This window comes from Zalophus californianus, chromosome 10, assembly GCF_009762305.2.
Source record: "Zalophus californianus isolate mZalCal1 chromosome 10, mZalCal1.pri.v2, whole genome shotgun sequence".
Classification (NCBI taxonomy): domain Eukaryota; kingdom Metazoa; phylum Chordata; class Mammalia; order Carnivora; family Otariidae; genus Zalophus; species Zalophus californianus.
The window spans coordinates 48,923,894-48,947,671 of NC_045604.1; the positions used below are offsets into that span (position 1 = coordinate 48,923,894).

The following is a 23,778-nucleotide window of genomic DNA, read 5'->3' on the forward strand; positions in this document are numbered from 1 at the left end:
GGGATATCACCACCATCACCGACATACCTATCCTGATTCAGAGAGTTGAAGGGACAGAATAAGATATGTGAATTATGTATGTGAAAGTCCTTCGGAAACTACAGAGCTTGGATGTTATGTTTATGTTTAGAAAACTGGAATTGGATATTACAATTTATATTAAGCTATTGAACATTAATGGTTTCTCTACAAATGATACTAGGAATATAAAACAAATTATTTTTCTCTGGTGTGCTTGCGAGAGAGATAGAGAGAACGAGAGAGGCTGGGAGGGAAAGAAAGAGAGAACACAGCATTGTATGTGAGTTCGCCTATTTATTTATTTATTTTAAAAGATTTTATTTATCTGACAGAGAGAGAGTGCGAGAGCGAGCGAGAGTGCACATGCACAAGCAGGGGGATCGGCAGGAACTGAGCCCAAGGCAGACGCTTCACTGAGCTACCCAGCTGCCCCTGAGTTAGCCTTTTTAGAATTAAAATAGATTTCTATTTTGAGGACCAACACTGTGTAATCTCATAGTTGGAGGGAATTTTCTCTTCCATGCAGAGCTATATCTACCTTAAGATTATCTTTATGTCATTCTGAAAGAGAATCCAGTTAAACTCTCTATAGATAGCTATTTTAAAAGAAGGTTTTTTTTGATGACTTTGCAATTTAGAAAGACTAGATGAAAAATACTGGTTGGGAGAAACTCTACAAAATACACATACACAAGTCATAGGAGGGTGGTTCTTAAAGGTCTGAAGCAGAACCTGGTTTGACTGATTTGCAAACAGATTAGAGATATGTATCAGTAAAAAGTGGCATCATGCCAGAGGCAAACATAAGCAAAGCAATTGTTAATGGACTTCTAGAAGTTCCTCCTTTAAAGCCATTTTCTCCACTGTGTCAAGAAACATATAAACATGTCTTAAATTTCAAGATCTTCAGTTCTTAAAAGTCTATTTCCATCTCCACTCCGGTATCTAGCTATGTTGTATACTTCATTCATTTGTGTATCACTTTATTATTCTTGTCATAACCACATCATCACTGATATATTACTTATCCCTTTAAAACAACTTTTTCCTGTTAGCTGAGTCCTTATGCTAAGCAATAACATCAGTACAATCATGAGTTTGAGGTTATATATATATTTATAAATATATTTTAATATTAACAGTTATATATTTTTCTAATACATGTTAAAATAATTACGTAATTAAATAAACATCTTGCATACTTAATTTTGAGTATCAAACTTTGGAAACACTGGCCTATAGGATAGAGTATCATCTATAAAGGAAGGTAATAATTATCCACATCAGAAGTTATTATGAGAGGGCGCCTGGGTGGCTCAGTTGTTAAGCGTCTGCCTTCGGCTCAGGTCATGATCCCAGGGTCCTGGGATCGAGCCCCGCATCAGGCTCCCTGCTCGGAGGGAAGCCTGCTTCTCTCTCTCCCACTCCCCCTGCTTGTGTTCCTGCTCTTGCTATCTCTCTCTCTCTGTCAAATAAATAAATAAAATCTTTAAAAAAAAAAGTATTATGAGAAACAAATGAGTCAGCATGTAAAAGCATTTTGTAAATGGCAAGGTACTTTACTTACACACACACACACACACACACACACACACACACACACACACACACACACGTTCTCCCCCTACTGGATTCTAAAAGCAGAGCACACACACACACACACACACACACACACACACACACACACACACACACACACACACACGTTCTCCCCCTACTGGATTCTAAAAGCAGAGCACACACACACACACACACACACACACACACACACACACACACACACACACGTTCTCCCCCTACTGGATTCTAAAAGCAGAGCACACACACACACACACACACACACACACACACACACACACACACACGTTCTCCCCCTACTGGATTCTAAAAGCAGAGCACAAAAATTTGCTTCAGCATTGGCAGAGAAAAATAGTTTTACAAGAGGTTTAGGTTTTTATTTGATATATGTACACCTGGAAGACAAAAGAATGTGATTCTGAGTTTTAAAAAATTAATAGAAAGCCACTATTTAAAGGAGACAAATCCTTTTTAAATTTTACAATCTTATCACGTTAGCACATAGGGCACAGAAAAGCTGCTTTCCTGTGAAACCAGGATTTTCTATCATTCAGTAGTGGTTTGAGATAAAGCAGGTACTAAAACTAATAACAACTTTACTGTTTGGAATTTATTACTTCAAGGCAGCTAATTCAATAGCTTTCTGCTTTATACAGTTAACAAGATGTTGCACGAATGGACTTTCTTTCCCTGTGATCTGTCATGGGGTAGCTATTTATTGAGTACCTATAAATGCACTGCACACTAAAGATATTCCTAAAACACACTAAGGAGAGATCTTAGCCCCTTAAAGCATATTAAAACAACAGTGATGACTCCTTAGCACAATCTAGGCTTTGACTGTTAAGTGAGAAGCTGTAAAAACAAGACTTGGTTCATTCCACTGGTGATGGTGGTAGCTACCATATCTTCAGAAGGACTAACAATGTCCAATGAATTGTAAGAGATTGTGTGATGGAATTGGACATTTGGGTCTATTCCTATTTTATTGGTTGAATCTGATTTTCAACCACTTCCTAATATATCCGAGCACACTGCATGGCATATTGTAGGCGGTCAATAACTTTGAAAAAATATTAACTATTCCTTGTATTCATGGCAAAACCTTCACAACATCATAAAGAACAGAAAAGTAATATTGAACAAATAAAAAATAGTTAAAATAGAGGGTTTTTTTTGGTTTCTTTATTTAGAAAACTATATACTGTCTCTTCCTTTTTTTTTTTTTCTATTGGTTTTATGTGTGCTGGTCTTATTTCCAAATTAGATGGTCAATCCTTGATGCATGGCACCATTTTATACAGTTTATTTTTGAATGGTAGCAATGTAATTGCACAATAGGTGCTCAATAAAATATTCATTTATTAATACTCTGGTTCTCTTTAGAATTTATTACTAAAGTATACTGTATTACTAAGAGAAAGATACTATATGTTTTTCCTCTAATCCTTTGGAAGTGCATCAAAGGCTTTTCCTCAATGATTGCTCCATCTCCTTTACAAGCTGGCAAAGATAGCAAAATTTATTATCTCTAGTTTTCATTAGTAGTAGTTATTTAATTATTATTTAGGCATTATTATAGATAACAAAATTGATTATCTCTAGTTTTTATCAGTAGTTATTTAGTTATTATTTAGGCATTATCACAGATAGCAAAATTTATTATCTCTGGTTTACAGTCAAAGAGATTGGGAAAAGAGGTTGGGCAAGGGCTTCAAATCCCATTTTGCTTAGCTATAGCCTTAGGAAGAGTATTTATATCCACTGGCTTTCAACGGTGGATCATTAAAGAAAAGGAAGGATGAAAAAGACAAAAAGAAAAGCAGGAGGAATTCCTACTTGGAATATCTCTGCTTTGAGATAAAGCTGTCTAGGGTTTCTCTGGGAAAAATACTAATGCTTTAGGGCAAAAGGGCCTGAGACAGCAGTTTCTCTGATCCTGTCATCAGTCAGAGCCTGGCTACGCTGAGGACAATGGAGAACAGGCCAGTCCCCCTTACGTGCTAGTATTTACTAGCTATAAATAAGGCTTGTTGATTTCAGCTTCTCCAAATCTGAAACAGTCTGGTTCTCGGAGTGAAGAGCACTTCTGCTGTCAACACCAAGAGAGGGCTGACTAAAGAAGTCAACTCTGAGGGTCCCTGAAGAGGCTGGTTAGGAGATGGTTCAACACATCCCCACGTGATAGTGGCAGCATCCTTCCAACAGGACTGTCCAATTTGAATTTTTTATTTTATTTATTTTTTTACGATTTTATTTGTTTATTTGACAGAGAGAGAAACAGTGAGAGAGGAAACACAAGCAGAGGGAGTAGGAGAGGGAGAGGGAGAAGCAGGCTTCCCGCGCAGCAGGGAGCCCGATGTGGGGCTCGATCCCAGGACCCTGGGATCATGACCTGAGCTGAAGGCAGACGCTTAACGACTGAGCCACCCAGGAGCCCCAAATTTGAATTTTTTATTTTAAAAGGCTCTTCAAATTTGAATTTTTACGGTTCCGTAACACACTATATCCCAACACATACACTGTAAGTACAGTCTATTATACATAGATAGCACATGATACATGAAAAACAAAATGGAGGAAAATGAGGGGGGAAAAAATCCAAATAAAGGCTGAAAAGGGTAAAAAAATTTGAAGGCAGTTTCCTGAAAGAAAAAAAAAAAAGACAAACAAACCACCCCCCCAAAAAACCCCTCTCTTTCCTGTAGATTGTTTCACTAGGATTTTATTTCCTTCCCACTCAGTACGTATATGAAGACCGAAGCCAGTCATGCCGCCAACAATGGGCACTCCTTTGTGCTAAGATACAGATGGAATTGCATGGGACAAAGCCACCGATAATTACAGACGCCTACAGAACAATCCCCACAAAGAAATCCTCTAGTTTTGGGGAGAGAAGAATTCCCCAACACAATTTGCAATTACAATATGCAAAGGAATTTGCCAAAAATGTGCTGATTATATAGAAATTCAGAGGCTTTATGGGAGTGAGAGGAGAAAAGCAAGAAACCAGAAGATAAGGCATAAAAAATAACAACATAAGTTTTGAAAGAATAAACCATCTGCATAGAAAAAGCCCATGTAGAGAAACCAGAAACTTGAGCAATAAAAATACAGTGATTATGCTTGAACTGATATGATGGTGCATTACCAGCCAAGGCATAAACAAAGATGAATATACAGAGCTGCACTAGGCCATCTCACTCTGTGCCTCACTTCGCACCAATGTAACATAGACATACCCCAATTCATTGATGGCTTGTGGCACAAAACATTTTTAAATCAGTTGTTCGTAGACTGTATGCGTTTCCTGCCTCCCGTCTCTCCAGACGGCCTTCTATTCACCCACAGAAACATGTACTGACTGCTTGTGTGACAGGTGCTAGATTTTCCTACACCTAAATATTATAAATGACAATTGGTTCCAGATGGTCCCACAGAAGGCTGTGTAATCTGTAATATTTATAAACCATCAGTCTGAGTCTCAGGCCCTGGGAACTGAGGACTACATGATACAGGGGAATGGGTTAGCATTCCTCTTTTCTGTCCAGGGCTGGGCCCGAGTCAGCTTTTGAAAAGCAGGCTGGAGGGCCCTTTCTGCTGTCCCGTCCCTCTCTGCCAATCCAATATTCTTCTCTACTCCCCATCCCATCCTCCGGGACCCCATGCTACAAACCCCCCCACCAGCGGATGTCGGCCTCCACACAGTACTTCATCTCTAAAATTACTTATCTTTCCTTTCTCCTCTCAATAAACACTTCGATTCTCTGGAAGTAGTTGATCTCAACGCGAAGCTAGCATAAGAGCATTGTGTGGAAATGATCATGATAAGGTGTGAATGACCACCTTCTGACAAATTAAATATATTGATATAAGAGGACATACATATGAAAGATATGAGTATGCATAAGCATTTTCATTCTATGTAATCTTCTTTCCTTTTCTTTAAATGAAAAAGCTTATTGAATCAAAAGTGAATTGGGGGGAGTGCCCAGGTGGTTCAATGGGTTAAGTGGCCAACTCTTGGTTTCGGCTCAGGTCATGGTCTCAGGGTCCTGGGACTGAGCCCTGTGTTGTGCTCTGTGCTCAGCGGGGAGTGTGCTCAAGGATTCTCCCTCTCCCTCTCCCCCGCCCCGCTCATGCTCACTCTCTCTAAAATAAATAAATCTTTAAAAAATCAAATGAATTGGGGAAATATAAACAAAACGAAAATGAAAAATTTAAGACTGAAGGAATTTCTCTGGAAATTTCTCCAGAAAGAATGACCAACTAGGAGGTTCTGCTCAGGAAGTCGGCTGCAGGAATCTGCTTAAGTTAGTCGTGCTTTTCATCTCTTTCCTCTGCTTCTGCATCCCAGGATTCTGTCAGTGTGCTAAATTTTTTTAAAACAATAACTATCAAACTAGGGGCAAGGCCTCTGATTACAGCAGAATGGAGGCAGAAGCAGCCAAATCAGTAAATGCCTTACCTATACAAAAAGCCAAATACATTAAAAAGATACACTTGGGGTTTTATTGTAGTCTCCTCTGACCAGTGGTTTTGCTGACAAAAGGATCTGTTATAGAACTCTTTCAATCACAAAGCTCCCTACTACTTATAAAGTATGATTAGGTTTCAAAAAAAGGTCAGTAAATACAAAGGAGAAAAATCTTTTTTAGATGAAAGATATTAAATATATACATATACATGTATTGCTCAGGTTATTAGTTTGTTCCCAAAAGCAAAATATGTATTGGTGCCTCAAAATGTAGTATGTAGGGAAGCCATGAATAACTAAATTCTTGGGAGAACTTTTTATGTGTCAAGAAGAAAAGTCCAGAAATCTTAAGATTGGCTGTGACACTAGCTGGGCTTACCAATGCAAACAGAAGGGATTTGTAAATGGTTAGCGTATTTGTCCACCACCTGTGTTTCTATCCGTTCCCTCTCTCCTTTACCTTGCCTTTAGAGGTGTTCAGTTGTTTATTTTTCTAGTCATTTCCAGGAAAAGGCACATGAGACTTGTTATGTTCAGAGGGAGGTGGGGGATGGAGTAGAGAGCAATTACATTAAACGCTTGGCTCAGAATGCCAAAGTTTATTCTGGAAACTTAAGGGAGAAAAAAAATTAAGGATGATTAATGTCCAGATTCCCCAAATACATTCTAGTTGATCTGGCTTATAGGTTTTGTAGCTCATGTGTTCTAATTACTCATTCAACACTGACCTGTTCTCAGGGCAAACCCAGGTAGCAGCTCAGCTGCTTGAAGAGAAGGAAAAGCCCTCTGCGTGGCTGTCAGTCTCCTGAGGGGAATGAGTCAAGCTATGTGCTGCTGCCTCACCTCACCAGAAGCCTCCCAGACTTTTCACTTCCTCTTTCCATTTCAAAGTTGCAGAAACGATTTTTCAGTGGAAATGCTGCTAGCAATTGGATTTCCTAGTGATTTCTATACAAAGAACCAGGGAGACAGCTGGACCAGTGGAAGCCAGACCCCTCCAGCCTCGCCCCTACCTGCTGTGTCTGTTGTCTCTGGATCGCTCTCACTTTGGGCACGGGGCTCTCCCTAGAGGAGGAGGACTGCTGCCGGGACCGGCTCCCGTTCTGCACAGGTTCGGCCACCAGCGCCGCAGAGGCCACCGACATGCTCCCCGTGCTCCGTAAGGAAGCGCTGTGCGGCAGGGACGGTGGGGCTTTGGCTCGGGCACCTAACCCAGCCTGGTCCATCTTCCGGATGGGGGCCTGCCCGGTACTGTTCTGCCGCGGCAGAGCAAGAGGTATGTGTCTGTCCGGCACAGTGTGCCGCCTCGAGAAATCCTCACTCTGGGTGCTGCGTTTGGTGAAATCTTCCATGCTGCTATTGCTGGGCCCACTGAGTTTGAAATCTTCGCTGTTACTTTGGCTTCTGGAACTGGCAGTGCTTAGATTCTCCAAACTGGAATCCACAGAGGCCTTTGGCATTGCTGGAATTGGGTTATTGAGGTGATAGACAGGGTTCTGGAATGACAAGGGCTGGAGGCTGCCTGGCTGGTTCAAGGCTGGGTGCAGGGGCCTTCTCACTTGGGGTGCACTCTGGGGAGTGCTCTGGGTTTCTCGCAGTTGTTTGATGCTGGCCACCTGGGTGATAGAAAGCTGGCTTCCAGTTAAGCGCATAGGCACATCAAGCATGACAGAACCATGCTCCACTTGAGCAGCGTGAGGGTCCTGAAGGTCCATGAGGGAGATGCTCCGACCGTTAGGAAGACTACTTTCCTTTTCATCCTTTTCAGAGTAAGTCATGCTCTGGGAGGAGGCTTGCTGAACCAGCAATAATGTTTTCCCTCTGAAATAGCTATCTGTGTTGTCCTGGCTTGGAGATTTTAGCTTATGCAAATCACTGTGGAAAAAGAGGACCCTTAATTACTCTGGAGGCAAATTCAAAATAGTTAAGATTTCTCAATCCAAGGCATATGAACATTTCTGAAGGCTCACAGGCCCAATGTGGATACTTATGTTGGTTTCTAAACTCAGATTTCATCGTTACAATTCTTAAAAATCCAACATTTTTAGTTTCTCTCCAAAGGTGGGGAATAATATTGTGTATACCACTCCATCATTGTCTTCGATTTTTACTAGAATTCCAGTCATTTCCTAGTTAGTTTTTAAACCCTCCCGAGGTATTCCAATTCATCGTTAATTGGTTCTGTCTAAACCTTCAAGAGGAGGGAGCAGTGCTGTGTGTACAACCAAAGGGTCCCTGCTAAAGGCCCAAGTCTTGCCAATCAAGAAAAGAGGGTCAGTCTAAGCATCAACATTGTATCTACCTATCCCGTCAACACAGTTCAAATGACATTAACTGAGGTTCTCTAGATTTTTGAGTGCTACAATATATGAAAATATAAATTTCATGGAGCCCTTAATCTTCCCCCATTAAGGTGGACTTAGGTTTTTTTTATGTTTGTTGAATATAACTCTACAATATCATTCTAGAAAATAAGTATCCTAGATCTTGTGTATTATTATGATAAACAATTGGATTATCTCAGGCCAGATGATTCTTTCCAATTGATCATGACTTTCAGGTTGTAAATTCAACAAATAAGTTAAGTAGATTTTTGCCAAATCCCTAAGCATTATCTCTCTCTGAGACAACAGTTTCAATTCTTTCATACCTGTCAGTGGGGTCTTCAAATATTTTCTGCAGCCCAGAGGAGAGGCTTCCACTGACATTTGGACTGGAGTTATGCTCAGTGAAGCGTCTCAGTTGCTGTTGTATTGGTGTAGGATTAGTCAGAGACTTGGTAATATCAGCAAGAACTCGAGGGAGAGGTCCCAATTTTGCCACGGTCGCCTGTAGGAAGGAATTTTCACCCTAATTGGATAATAAGCATTGTGACATCCACCAAGGATTGTTTTTGGGACAACGATGCCCATTGATGGAGGGGTGTAGGTTGGAGGGAAGGGTAGGTGTTTGCATATGGGAGTGGCAAGTTCATAATGCATTGTTATGGAGCAGCAGAACCATGGCGTCGAGATGAATGGAGGAGGCGAAACAAGGTGCAGCAGACATCGAGGAAAGAAAGGAAATAGAAATTAGGATTATGCAAATAAAAATTAAAAGACATGCTCAAAACAACCAAACTATTGCCATTCCAACTAAAATAGGCATGCAAAGCAAACTAAATCTTTGGGAGGCTAGTAGATCAAGGTGGGGGGGGGTGTGTGTAGGGGAAGAACCAAACACCTTCTAACCAAAGGACTTCAAGACCAGAGGATTGGCTAGTGTGATGGAACTTCCAAAGAAAAGGCATCGTGTGAGAAAAGAAATGCATGCCAACATACAAGAAGGTGTTGCATTCAGGGGTCTGGAGCACTGCAGGGCACACAGTTGATATTGCCATCCACTATCCCATTTACTTTTGGGAACTCTGACTTATTGTCAACTGGGTTTGCATCAGCAAGACAATCTTTTTTTAAGCAGCAATATCAGGTAAACTCTCTCTATGGGATGTGTCTAAGATTCACTCCTGGTTCCCAGGACCAAACACAGATGAAAAAGGAGAAGGCATGTTTACTTAGCAAAGCCTGTTAAGAAGGCCTTGATCCTAAATCAACCAGGTCTATTTCACAAAATTACTGTATCCGCATCCCACTCATGCGGTTACTTGACAAAGAGTCACTTTTTAGTATTGGCTTTATCCATCTCAATCATTTTCTTCTTTGGGGAATTCTTATTCTCATGGAGTCTTACACAACTCCTCAACTCTAGGACAGCTTTACATGGCTGCTTCTGGGTCTCCTGTGTCTTCTCCACAACTGAGACTCTTCAACTCTGCTCAGATGGGTAGAGTGGCCGGTCAAATGCTACCCAAAGAATAGCCTTTACTTGCTCAACTTTCCTGAGCCATGATTCATATTCAAGGAATTTATCCTCAGTACAGCTGCAACTCAAAGTCTAGCTAGCATTTCTACAAGTGAAGAAGGGGTCCTCAAGAATACAAAACAGTTTATTATTTTACAAACAGTAAGACACCCTACCATTTACATTGCCTCGGGAAAGTGGTCTTTACTAATAAGTCTTACTCCCCCCATTTTATTGGTACAACATTGTTAAGGATAATAGGAAAATGGAGGAAAACAAATACATTCTTATCACAAAAAATGTGAAAAGATTTGTCTTTTGAAGTTATTCTAACATACCACCACACCTATTTATGAAGTACCTGTAGCAAACAAAAACATCAATAAATAATTATTATGATAAACCTAGCTAAAGTCTAAGACTACTTTCCATTACAAATTCTATTTCTCTTTGAAAAATTCCAGAAGGAAGAAAATGATTGGCATGGTATATATTTAGTTATTAATATGTAATTCTTAGCTTATACTCAGAAAATAAATGATTAAAAGTATTTTGTTTTTTAAATTCATATCTGTAGAGAAAGAAAACATCAGAATTTTCAGTTCCCACGTAACTCAGTAGTACTAATAGTTATATTGAACCCTCTGACTTGCATAATAAAAGAGTCTTGTGAGTAAAACTAATTAAACACAATAATCTCAGCATTTTTCTAAGTCCACACTTTTGTTAGAATTATCCTAAGAGGTTTCATCACCTCATCCTGCTATACATGAATAAATCTGCACTTAGCAATGTTTGATATTAGTTTCTAGGCAAGTTTTAAGACATGTTATATATAATGTTCCATACATATATTTATAGAAATATATACTCCATTAATTCAGATAATTAAAAATATATGTTAATAATTTCACGGCCTTCTAGAATTTTTGGTTTGCAGGGCACATATTTTACTCGGAATTGATAACTATTTACTCCCAGACTTCTAGCACAAAAGGTTGCTTTCAACTAGCAGAAAGCATGAATACTGTCACTCTGCGGATACTCTCCAGAATTCAGGTATATTCAGGTTCTCTAACTTCCATCTCCCATTATGCTTCCAACCTACTTTACCTTATCAAGTTGGGAAACTACTTCCCACAGTAAGGAATGCAAAACTGAAAGCTCTCGGCCCAGATCAATGTAACCATCAAAGCCTGGGGTGTTTGAGATGGTGTCTGGATTAGAGATCTCCAAAAGAAAGCGCTTCATTCCACCCCATTCATGCTCTAAAAAATCATTCATGAATGCCATGTATTCTTCTTTGTTACCAAATCTGAAGTAGAGGGAGAGAAAATGGGAAAGGACATAGTCAGGAAAAGAGATGTTTGAGTTGACTTTACACTGAGCTTTAAATTTTTTATTTTTTAATTTAATTTTTTAAATTTAAATTCCATTAGCCAACATAGAGTACATCATTAGTTTTAGATGTAGTGTTCAATGATTCATCACTTGCATGTAACACCCAGTGCTCATCTCATCATGTGCCCAATTTTTTGTTTTTAAGTTGGGGAGGTAAGTGACTAATTTATAATCTGTAAGTGATAAATGCTAAAACATACTTTCTTAATACTGATGTAAAACTCAAAAACTTTGCATAGCTTTCTATTCTCTGTCGGCTAAAGCTAAACCTCTTTTTTCCCGGTATTTAAAGCTCTCTGTAAATAACCTTCATTTGCCTACCAAATGCTCATCAGTATAAACCTTCAATATTGCTAGCTTCTTCAGAGTCCCCCAAATATATGCTGCTTCTCTAAGCCTTTGCTCATGCTAGTTTCGTTATAGAAGAACTTCTCTTCTTTGTCTCTAAATTCTAGGTATCTTCAGGGCCTTGCTTAAGCCCAGAAAACTTCTTCCAAAATAAACTAGAAATAATTTTTACCAGAATTAACTCAAATATGGGTAAATATGTCTACTTCTGTGCTGGCTCTTAAATAGGATACACAAAGTTAAAATAGTGCACTTCTAAAAAGCCACTATTTATACTAGAAAACAATGTCTCACCGAAGTTCTAATTTTTTCCTTCAACACACTGCTAATAGAGAATCTTGTCTTTTTAGAGACAATGAAAAGTGGCAAGAAAAAGGTGTGAGTGGACACACTCTGCCACTCAAACATAACTGCTGTTTACAATTCAAGTGCATTTCCTCCCCAATGGTTTCCTAACTCCCTTTCAAAGTTTTAAATCTATTGAAAAGTTCAAAGACTATATAACAAACAACCATATGCATTCATCTACATTAACCAACTGTTAACATTTTGCCAAGTTTGCTTTCACTTTCTCTCTCTGCACACACTTTTTTTTGGCTGAACCATTTTAAACTAAGTTGCAGACATAAACTCTAAATACATTAGCACCCATTTCTCCAGAATAAGGAATATCTCTTACATAAACCAATGCCATTATCACACTAAAACTTTTTAAAAACATTACCCATAAATCATCTATATACAGTCCACATTTAATTGTCCCCAAATGACTTTTATAGATTTTTTTTTTTCCAATTCAGATCCAATTAAGATTCAAGCATTGCAGTTTTTTAAAATCTAGAACGGTCCCTCTCCATCTTTTCAATATTTCATGACATTGACTTTTTCTGAAGGGGCCAAGTCAATTGTCTTAGATAATGTAAACACTGAGTTTGTCAGATGGTTTTTATACTTAGGTTTTTGTATTAACATATTTTCTAGTATCCTTTTTCTTTTTGCTTAAGTTTTTAATAGCACTTTTCATTGAGTATAATTATATCTTCATCATATTCCATATTACTGGATATTTTTTATGAACACTGTGTTGGCTGCAAATATTCTACTGAATGCATGTACCATGGGTTATTTAACCACTCCTATAAAGTGAATATTTAAGCGGTTTCCTTCTTTTTTCCTTATTTTTAATACCACCGCAATGAAAATCCTGTAATATGAGTGATGAGGCTTCCCCACCCCCAACCAAATTTTAGGTATCACGTGTTTTTAAAAAGTGCCTAAGATAGTGACACCTACTTGGCAAAGTTAGCCAGGTTCTGAATGACCTTGGCAATCAGAGTCAGGGTGCGAGATGTGCGGTCATCAGGATACTCCTGCATAAGGTTGAAGAGACTGGGAGACATGATGGCGGGGCACAGGAAACGGAGGAACAATGAGGCACTGATAAGCCGCTCACTGATGTCCTGCTTGCCGCGGTTCAGGCACTGCTGCTTCCATGATGCAAACACTTCTTTCAACTCACGAGGGAAAACACTGGGGAAGGAAAAAAGATCAAACCTCTAAATATAAAAGGACCACAAACCCAAGAAAACACAAGTGATCCCACTCTGGCCCAACACGCCTCTGCTCTAGAGACAGGCTAAGAGGACAGCCTAGTAGAGAGAATTCTGCCTGATTCATGGCTTAGAGTTGGTGGAAAATTGACAAAAGTCCAGATGGAGACTGGAAACCCAAAGCTACAGAACTCAGGGATTAGTGTAAATTTAGTTTTGCAAAGTGGGAAAATGGCATGAGGCTCCTGACTAAACCATCTGGTTTAATAGAGCTTACCATAATCTCTCTAAAGAGTGTTCATCAAAACTCTTCCAAAAATCTCTCTAATCGCTGGGGTTGGAGCAATGCAAAAATCATTAACACAACCGTTTAACACTAGTAAGTATTTTAGAAAGCCATTAAAATACTTTTGGTCTTAGAGGATGTGGTGCTAAGATTCTGGGGAAATATTATATTTATGTAGATAGTCAGTTCACAGGTACTGCTGCTTACACTGGAGATTTGGATTTTCGAGGGGACTCTATCAGGGAAACCTTCCATCCTCCCCCTCAGCCCTTCCTTTGGTTGGGAAATGGAACCGTTAACATTGTGATGACTTTTGCATGGAAAAATGTCAATTCCATACGCAGGGGCGGAAGCCCTGACACCTGCTCACCAGTAGGAGTTGATGATCTTGCAGAAAGCCAGCTCACAGCACATCTTCAGGTTGCTCTGATGGTCTATCAGTTCACTAGAGGAACACTTGCTGGGGTCCACTTCGCAGTTCTCATCTGACTCATACAAAGCTTTGATGAACTCCCCTATTTGAAGAGAGAAGATGACAGACAGTACAACTATGAATAGTGTCCTCCCAAACAGAATAAAAGGATTTCGGATTTCTGTCCTTAACGTAGAATGGGAATTTCTTTCTGAGACCTGACGTGGAGGGCACAAAGGATTGTTACTGCTTTAGAACCCAAGGGTTACCACCTCCCATATATCATGTTTATTTTCCTCATCCTGGAAATGGAAAAACTGCAATCACTAACATCACCATAATGGTATTTATAAAAATAATAATGATACTAGTTTAATCAATGATACAACTTTAAATCTATTATCTAAAATCACAAATATATTTTATTAGCAGGAACTCATTATTTGTTATAAGGCCCTTCTACCAGGGTGAATAATGTTACTCTTTTAGAAGACAAAAGAACCCAAGCTTGATTGAATAGCCAACCTAAGGTTTTTAGTGCTAAAGGTGGTGCCAAACATAACTTGAACATATTCAAGTAAGGGTCTCTAGACTTAATCTCCTGTGAAGGGGACAGTCATTCAACATAGCACAAAACTGGAGCAGAACATTTCTTTATATAATGTTCGTCCAAATAAATTTAGTTTAGAAGCACTGTTCATATATTCCATCCTCTACAGAGATATGTCCATATTCCCTAAAAGAACAAATCCTTACCTTCCCTGTTTATCCTCCACTATACATTATACCTTGTGTATGTTCTAGTGTTCCATGTCTCACACTGGTGATTATTTGTTTACATGTTTGTCCCATGTTCACCTCTCTGGGATGAATACCCTTGGAGGTCAGACGCCTGCTTCGATTCATGGTTGAATTTCTAGCCTATCAAACAGCTCCCAAAGCACTGCAGATGCTCAATATTTATCAGAGATGATAGTATGTATTCTTGGGTTTTTATAGGTCTCTACGATCCTTTCAAATCTGCTTATATCTCTCGAGGTTTAGCCTAGTTCTAATAAATTTCACGAAGCGAACAAAAATTTCTGCATAATTAAGTACCAGCAGCAACATGCGGGGCATTTTCTATTAAAGGGTTAGTAGTGAGATAAGCGAAAGATTTTACAAAATAGCTATAATAGAGGCCAGGAAATGATTATTTGGAAGAAAAGTGCTTGGAGAATAGGAAATTAGTGCATAGAAAAAGTAAAGGTGTTTGAGCCAGACAGATCTAGGATCTAGCAGAGAGGACCTGTACTTTCTTTCTTTCTTTTTTTTGTTTTAATACTTTTATTTATTTATTTGACAGAGAGAGACACAGCAAGAGAGGGAACACAAGCAGGGGGAGTGGGAGAGGGAGAAGCAGGCTTCCCACAGAGCAGGGAGCCCGATGTGGGGCTCGATCCCAGGACCCTGGGTATCATGACCTGAGCGGAAGGCAGATGCGTAACCGACTGAGCCACCCAGGTGCCCAAACTGGCAACTTTTAACTAAATTTTCTCTGAGAATTCTTCAGGCAGCTTGGAAACAGCATTTATTTTTTTGCCCAAAGTGTATGAAATATAATTAAACTTCAATTATTCTGAGTGCTCAGCTGTCCTTATTAATTTTTTGGTTTACTGAGACTTCACTGTGAAGCCTCTTTATATAATAATTATTATAAAACCTTTCTCAATTGTAGTATTAGAGGCTCCTGCCACAATAATTACAGTTTCATATGAAAACAATTGAATTTTTCTCAGGTAACTGAAAATTGTGCAGTTCTTCAGGGTTACTATTTGAAAAATCACATTACTATCTCAAACCATATAAAATAAGTCTGAATTTACACTGGCTCCAGGACACACTCTGTAAGTTGTTTTCAAAAGAGAGTTTTTGTCACAAAAGTAAAATATAGGAGAAAAAACAGCCATTGAGCATCTAGGATCTTAAGGCTAACTAGAAATGTGGGAAGTTAAGCGGGAAGAAGACAGTAAAATCTCCATCCTGAAGCATCTTACCAATTACTTTTGTTTATGCTCTTGTAGCCATTTTCACTACCCTGGTCCTTGCTCTTGGGTTATGAATATGATAATAGAGATCTGTGTGGGGTTATCTGAGTTTCTTCCCATGCTCACTGAATTTTCATGTCTCATTTAGCCCATGAGCTATTTAATTATCCTCTGTTCTATCAAAGCACTTGCATCTACTTTTCACTTTGGAAATTATTTATTTGGAAATCCTGTTTATTAGTACACTGAATGGCAGAATTATAGATTTTGATTTTTAAGAAGTAGGTAGTCAACACATATTTACCCCTAGGTCCACGGAATGGAGACTATGGTTTGAGATGCTTCATCATTGCCTTTTATAAGGCAATACAAATCATTAAAGCAAGCCATGAGATATACTTTAGGATATGACTGTAATAAGCCCTTTTGGTGAGACTATGAACCTCTCTGTGCCTTTCCCAATATCATTGAAAATCCATTTTCACTATTCTTACAAATTCCCATTAGATCTTAAACTAACGCACATGACTTAGAGAAAAGACTATGAAGCTAGGAAGCAGGAAGAGAAGAAATTTAATTCTGCAGAGTAGGAATTAATCACTACTACACTGAGTCCACTTCATGTAAACACAGTGGGCCTATTTCTTGAACAGTCATTCATATTTTACCCCGTACAACCCGGTTCCTGTCCTCCTGATAGCAGTCCCAGCCACCACTAGTGATCTTTATTTATTTGTTTTAAAGATTTTACTTATTTGACAGGGAGGTAGACAGAGCCAGAGGACACAAGCAGAGGGAATGACAGAGGGAGAGGGAGAAGCAGGCTCTGCACTGAGCAGGGAGCCTGATGCGGGACTTGATCCCAGGACCCTGGGATCATGACCTGAGCCGAAGGCAGATGCTTAACCATCTGAGCCACCCAGGCGCCCCACTAGTGATCTTTAAGTTGCCAAATGTGATAGCCATTTTTTTTTTTTTTTTTTAATCTCTGACTCTATTGATGCTTTCTTCTCTTTTGGTGTCTAAGAGTCAGTATTTTCTTGGTTTTCTTGCTTTGTCTGCATCTGTGCACATGTCCTTTCTCTTTGCGATCACTTCCCTGATTCCTCTTCTTCCTTCCATCTACATCATAAACCTAGGTGCACTGTAAGGTCTGTAGCTTCATTTATCCCTCCACATGGGTAACTTAGTCCTAAATTTCCAAGAGATACCTAGACAGATGTCTTGGGATTTCTCACCTAAAACCCCTGGGATTTCCTACTAGAACTTCAAATTGAATACCCATGAAGTGGAAATATCACTTTCCATCTCTCAAGCCTACTGCTTCTGTGTTCTTTATTTCTTTTTTTTTTTAAAGATTTTATTTATTTATTTGAGAGAGAGAGAATGAGAGATAGAGAGCACAAGAGGAAATAGGGTCAGAGGGAGAAGCAGACTCCCTGCTGAGCAGGGAGCCTGATGTGGGACTTGATCCTGGGACTCCAGGATCATGACCTGAGCCGAAGGCAGTCGCTTAACCAACTGAGCCACCCAGGCGCCCCTGTGTTCTTTATTTCTGTCGAGAATCTCATCATCCTTTTAGTAACTCAAGGCCCAACATTCATTGTAGTATCTGGTCTCCAACCCCTACCCCAGCCCATTCTCACAAATTGACAAGTTGCCATGTCCCATCAGCTCAACTTCTTTAATATTTCTCAGATCCCCCTTTCCTCTTATTCTTGGTGATCACATCATTCAGTGGCTCCTGATTTCTTGGCTTCCTTCTTACAATGGCTTCTTAACTGGTATCTCTTTTCAGTTGCTTTCTTCACCAACACATTTTAATCATTTTGTTAAACTAATTCTCTTGAAAATACCCTGCTCAAAACTTACAGTGGCTCACCAGTGATTACTGTAAAATCTAAACTCCTTAGCCCAGCCCTCAAGGCTCTCAACAAATTGGTTCTAGTTGTTTTCCAAATCGTTTCTGTTGTTGTTGACTTATCCATTTCATTTTTCAGCCAATTAATTTTATTTCATACATGCCTGGTTCTCTCATACCTTTATGCCTTTTTGTCTGTGTGGTTCTTTCCCCTCTGCCAATTCCTACTATTTCCCTTGTCCAATATCTGTTTTTATATAACCTTTCTACTCTTCAAGCTACACACACACTATTTATGTATCTTACATGGGAAATTTCATAAATCCATTAGCTAGAATTAACTTCTTTCATTCTTTGGAAAAGCACAGTATCTCTCTCCCCTTTTGGTTATAGGGACATCCTTATCTTTCTTATCTCCCTATCTTATAAACTCCTCGAGGGCAAAAGTCTCTCCATTCATTCAACATAACTTACTGTCTACTCTTGACTGTCACATGTGACTGCTGAGCACTTGAAATGTGGCTAGCGCAAATTGGAATGTGTCACAAATGCAAAATACCAAATTTTAAACAGTTAGTATGAAAAAAAGTATGCCTCACTAATAATTTTTATATTGATAACCTGCTAAATAATATTTGGATATACTGGGTTAACTATGATGTTATAATTTTACCTATTTCTCTTTACCCTTTTCATTCTGTGACGACTAGGAAATTTAAATCACTCACATTATGTTTCCATACAATGGTGCTGCTCTACATTCTGTGAGAAGTACCAAGGATATGAAGGTAAAAGAAATGACTATGTTTTTCAAGAAACTCGTGTCTGCTTTATCATGATGTATGTCACCCAGCACAGTGCCTTACTCTAGTGGTTTTAATGCCTGAACTTCATGACCAGATCTGAAATTCCAGGTGAGTGGCCTAGTCAGCAAGAACTACTGATTGGTAGGGGCGCCTGGGTGGCTCAGTCACTTAAGCATCTACCTTCAGCTCAGGTCATGATCCCAGGGTCCCGGGATCGAGCCCTGCATCAGGCTCCCTGCTCAGCGGGAAGCCTGCTTCTCCCTCTCCCACTCCCCCTACTTGTGGTCCCCCTCTCGCTGTGTCTCTCTCTGTCAAATAAATAAATAAAATCTTAAAAAAAAAAAAAAGAACTACTGATTGGGCAAAATGTAATTATTAAAAATTCTAGAGATCTTGAAGGCAGAAATTGGGAGTTGTGGGAACTGGCAAGAGTTTTTTTAACTTTTGATGCATGATAACAAATGTTAACACTTTCAAGATTTAGGTAATATATTTATATCATAATGTAAATAATCAACACTTTGGGGGAAACAGGTACCCTCAGATCTAGTAGTGACATCCACTCATATTGTGTATCTTAGTGTTAAGAACTTGAGGGTCCCGGGGGTAGCTGCATATGCTGATGAGCTTTCTCTTTCTGTACCTATTGGAATAAATCAACGTGTAATAAAGCAGTACCACTTGTGAGTACTAGAGAGACTTACAACTGAAAGTCAAACTTTAACACTCTAGTCAGCTAGAACTAAGTAACATGCTGAATTTGAGCTCAATTTGTTTGTCCTATGAGGGTGAAATAACAAAATCGAAAGGCAAAAAAAAAAAAACAATGTGTTTCTTCTCCATACCCAATGCATCATGAAGATACTGTTGTCCCACCAACTTAAGGTATTCCTCAATGGATTTGGTGGCAATGGTGTTCTCTCTGAAGATCAAGACATCATGCTCTCCACAGCGATCCACCTCAGACATCACCAAGTCAGTGAGAAAATCCTGGTAGAAAAACGTTCAATGAGGCACAAAGCAAATGAATATATAATACACGTTGCAAGAAACTGAGGAAATATCAGACATCCTGGGAATGCTGCTTTAAAACTAAAACTGCCTGATTCATTTGAAAGAAAAAAGTCAGTCAGGATAAAAGCTTAATCACCCCAGCCCGAAGTTTAAAATTCCTCCAAAGGTTTTCCATTGCACTTTTGATAAAGACCATACTTCTGCATGCGGCCCATGAATCCCTATGTTTTCTGGTTTCTGTCCACCTTCCCAGCCTCCTGGTATACCATTCTCTCTGCATTCCATTCCAGCCACAAGGGGCTTCTCTTTAGGCCCTCGAATAACACCAAGCCCTTTCTAACACATGATGCTGTCTATTTACTACAAAGCTTCTGCAAATGCTGTTCTGCTTCACTCCTACCCTTGCTCCGGCCCTCACTGCCATGGAGTTAATTCCTCAAATCCTTTCGATCCTCATTTGTATCTCATTTCCTCCGTGAAGCCTTCTCTGAACCAGCATCAGTCAGGTCTCCTATTCCCCACTCTCATAGTGCCATATATCCCCCCCCCCGCATTTCTCACTGTAATCACACATTTATTTCTATAAGTACTTGATTATTATCTGTTTTCCCCCAGAAGACTGTAAACCCCATGAGGCCAAAGACGGTGTCTATTTTTAGTCATTTCCAGATCTTCAGCGTTTAACAGTTTCTGGTACATATTAGATGTTCAATATATAATAGTTATAAATTGGTCCATGGTGTCAACATGGAGTTTCTTAAACTTAACACTTGAACTCAACTTGAACTCATTTTCTAGGCTGATTATCTGTCTGTCTGTCTGTCTATCTATCCATCTATGTATCTCTATCCATCCATCCAGAAAAAAGGCATAAGGAGAAATAAAGCCCTTAAGGAATAGTTGGTTCATTTCTCAACAGTCCTAGAGATTAACTTGATGTAAAATCAATGTTTATTATTCTTTCGTTTAAACGCAGTAACATCATATTTGGAATGTTATATATTCATTGGATATATCAAAGTCTCCAAAACCAAATACAAAGGAAATATGCTGATTTACTTTTACTTGAAAATTAAGCATTTTGAACATTAAGGGGATTTACTCTGTGGCAGCTCAACAAAGTAAGAGTTACAAATGTAGGAATCACTATTACAATTCATGTGCTAAGGAACAGAAGGAAACTTATGGGGGTGATGGTAACATTCTGTATCTTGACTGTTGTGGTTTCCACGGGTGCATAATATGTCAAAATTCATTGCACTTTCCACTTAAAATGGGTGTATTTTGTATATAAACTGTACCTCAATAAAGTTGTTTAAAAAATACCATATATATGATATATATATATATCTATATATATATATCTTAAACCGTAAGCAATGGAAGAGCAGAATGAACATATCCATACACTTTCAAAGATGAAATTCAAATTTCAATGGCACCTCATCCCAAACTCATACGCATTTATAACACTAGAAAACTCAAAATTATAATCAAAACTTTCAACTACAAAAATGATAATCAGTAGGAAGGCATTTAGATAAGGGACTGTAGATTGAATATACTGATATATTATTTTAATTTGTATCATGAAATCTTAAAAGCACTTACTTTTATTGTTTGGTTCTAAATAAATTATTCTAACTGTGAACTCTAGATCTAAAATATAATTTTACCAGGATCCATTTGCATACAATATAATGAAGACTCAGCCCAGAGAATATGCCTCACAGAGATGGTAATTATCATAGTTTAGGCTGATCAAAGACTATCGGTTGGTTTTCTTCACATAATTAGCATATTTCTCTTTTTCCATCCTCCTGAATTTTTACTTCTATCCAGGACGAAATGAGGTTAAGATTATCATGAAACAGCTAATAATCAATATTCCTTGGTATTTTAATTCCATGAAGACTCTTGTCGATGCCTACCATGCTTCTGGAATACCTATCCTTCTGTGACTAGGGAATAGAGTCATCAGTTAATCTTAACTTAAAATATAGCAAGGAGTATAACCATCATTCAGCACACTCTGGAACTAATCTTGAATACACTATGGGATTAGCACACCAATGGTACCATTTCTTCTGTCAGACAATAAAGAGCTTGCCCTGGTGTCTACGTTTCATGCAAATGGACTTTGAATAAATATCTGCTCGTTTCTCCATGTTACTTCCTTGTTTTATAATCCCCAATCTCTGGATCTACTACTACTACTAATAGACCTCCTTCCTAATATATATATATATATATTTTTTTAACCAATAGCAAAGCATACTTCTCCAATCTGGATCTCTACATGAAACAGTATATATGCTTCTTCATAAAAGGTAGGGAAGAGATTTTGGCTAATGCAGCCCTCCTTTTCCACTTACCTTGGCTCTGCCAGTACTCTGAAGAATGTGCACTAAGGCACAGGCCAACTCCTCTTTATTTCTCACACTAATTACTGGTTCAAGGACAGAACACAGCATGGTATAGTTGCTGGTGACAAATTCTGCAAATTCTTTGTATTGCTCCATAGGCAGAATGGTGATAGTTTGGAAACGTGATTTAATCCGAATAGAAGGTCCTCCTGTCTTTCCTTTGTTGGGTGTAGGGGTACTCACTGGATACCACTTTTCTACAAATTGGCGACCAGTCACACTGGCAGTGGGAATGTTGACTAGCCCTACATAATTATTCTTGTCTTTTTTCTTCTTTTTTTCCACATCTTTATAAATGTGAACTGTGATGCTATGAAGAGGTGGAAGGCTGTAGAATTCAAAATGTTCACCCCAGAAAATATTATCTGCTTTGGTCTTGCTGGTTGTACGAGCAAAGAGGGTATCATCAAGGCACAGTTCACAGAAATATTTCTTTTTAGGGGCAAGGTCCTTGGCTTCAATGATCCATAAACGAAGAACATTTTCAGCTCGTCTGCAATTGTCCTATAAAAAGGCAACAAAGTAGAGTTGGAAAGCTGAAGTCCCAGAAGAACAACATTTTCCTTTTAAAGTAGGTGATACTGACCAGGCACTTTATTAAGGGTAATCATTAAATAATGAAAGGGATTGCTTTCCCTTTGTTCAGGATAATAGCAAGCTCTAAATAAGAAGATATCAGAATTTTAGCCTCATACACTCAATTTACTTGGGTTAAAAAAAAATATCATCCTGTAATGTAAGTTCTAATATAGCCAGGCTAGTGGCAACTGGCCCAGTTTATGCAAATAAAAGAAGAAATAAGTAGTTAAGAAACTAATGTTCTAGTCCCACTTCTGTCATGCACCAGTTTCTGACCTGGGCACGTCATGTTAACTTCTGAGTCTTCTTACCCACACTGGTAAAATCACAGTAATATCTGCAATAAGATTATTTTGAGTGTAAGGGGCGCCTGGGTGGTTCAGTCGTTAAGCGTCTGCCTTCGGCTCAGGTCATGATCCCGGAGTCCTGGGATGGAGCCCCACATTGGGCTCCCTGCTCAGCGGGAAGCCTGCTTCTCCCTCTCCCACTCCCCCTGCTTGTGTTCCCTCTGTTGCTGTCTCTCTCTGTCAAACAAATAAATAAAATCTTTAAAAAAAAAAAAAGATTATTTTGAGTGTAAAATGGCATAACATGTAAATAAAAATTAAGGTGTGATTGCCGCATTTATTTTCTATCAACTTACTGCTTATAGAGTTATGTGTTTTTTAGACACTCGAAGCCACTTTACCTTATTTGGTTGAACTGTCCTACGAAGGTTTTCCATCCACTTATCTCTCTCTGAAGCAGAGTTACAGCTGAAGCATTTACTTCCACTTAAGTATGTAACCTTCAACATAAAGATTAGAGACAAGGAAAAGGAAACAGGGTTTGGGGGCTCTATTTTCATAATGCTGTCATTTACGAGTTAGGAATATGCTATGAACCCAAGTCATAACACACAAAATGGAAATGATATTTGGTAGTTCTGTGATATCTCTATTCTACATCTACATCTACTTTTTGTTCTCTCATGTAGGGAGCATCCACACTCACTTCCAGGTAGGAGAACAAAAACCATTGAGAATTCAGGTCAGGAAACTAAAACTTGCCTTTGGTTCGGAAAGATCAAAAATTAAAAACCTTCCAGGCTTGAAAACAAATACACTCAATCCTGAGTGAATTAACAAAATAATAACTGAAAATGCAAGAGAG

The 23,778-nt window shown here is 38.8% G+C and overlaps 1 protein-coding gene across 9 annotated transcripts in view; it reads right to left on the minus strand.

Annotated features, from left to right (window-relative positions):
* The window catches only part of RASAL2 (RAS protein activator like 2), a 355,523-nt gene that overhangs the window by 15,590 nt on the left and 316,155 nt on the right, over positions 1-23,778 (minus strand). For 6 of the 9 annotated variants that reach the window (XM_027610621.2, XM_027610625.2, XM_035722102.1 and 3 more), the window contains 8 exons: positions 23,315-23,413; positions 21,997-22,551; positions 19,453-19,597; positions 13,872-14,016; positions 12,959-13,195; positions 11,030-11,231; positions 8,727-8,926; positions 7,090-7,951 (listed from right to left, as the gene is read on the minus strand). In XM_027610621.2, the coding sequence (XP_027466422.2) occupies positions 7,090-7,951; positions 8,727-8,926; positions 11,030-11,231; positions 12,959-13,195; positions 13,872-14,016; positions 19,453-19,597; positions 21,997-22,551; positions 23,315-23,413 (2,445 nt within the window). The remainder of the gene's footprint in view (positions 1-7,089; positions 7,952-8,726; positions 8,927-11,029; positions 11,232-12,958; positions 13,196-13,871; positions 14,017-19,452; positions 19,598-21,996; positions 22,552-23,314; positions 23,414-23,778) is intronic. The other 3 variants (XM_035722101.1, XM_027610626.2, XM_027610622.2) reach the window with 1 other exon arrangement.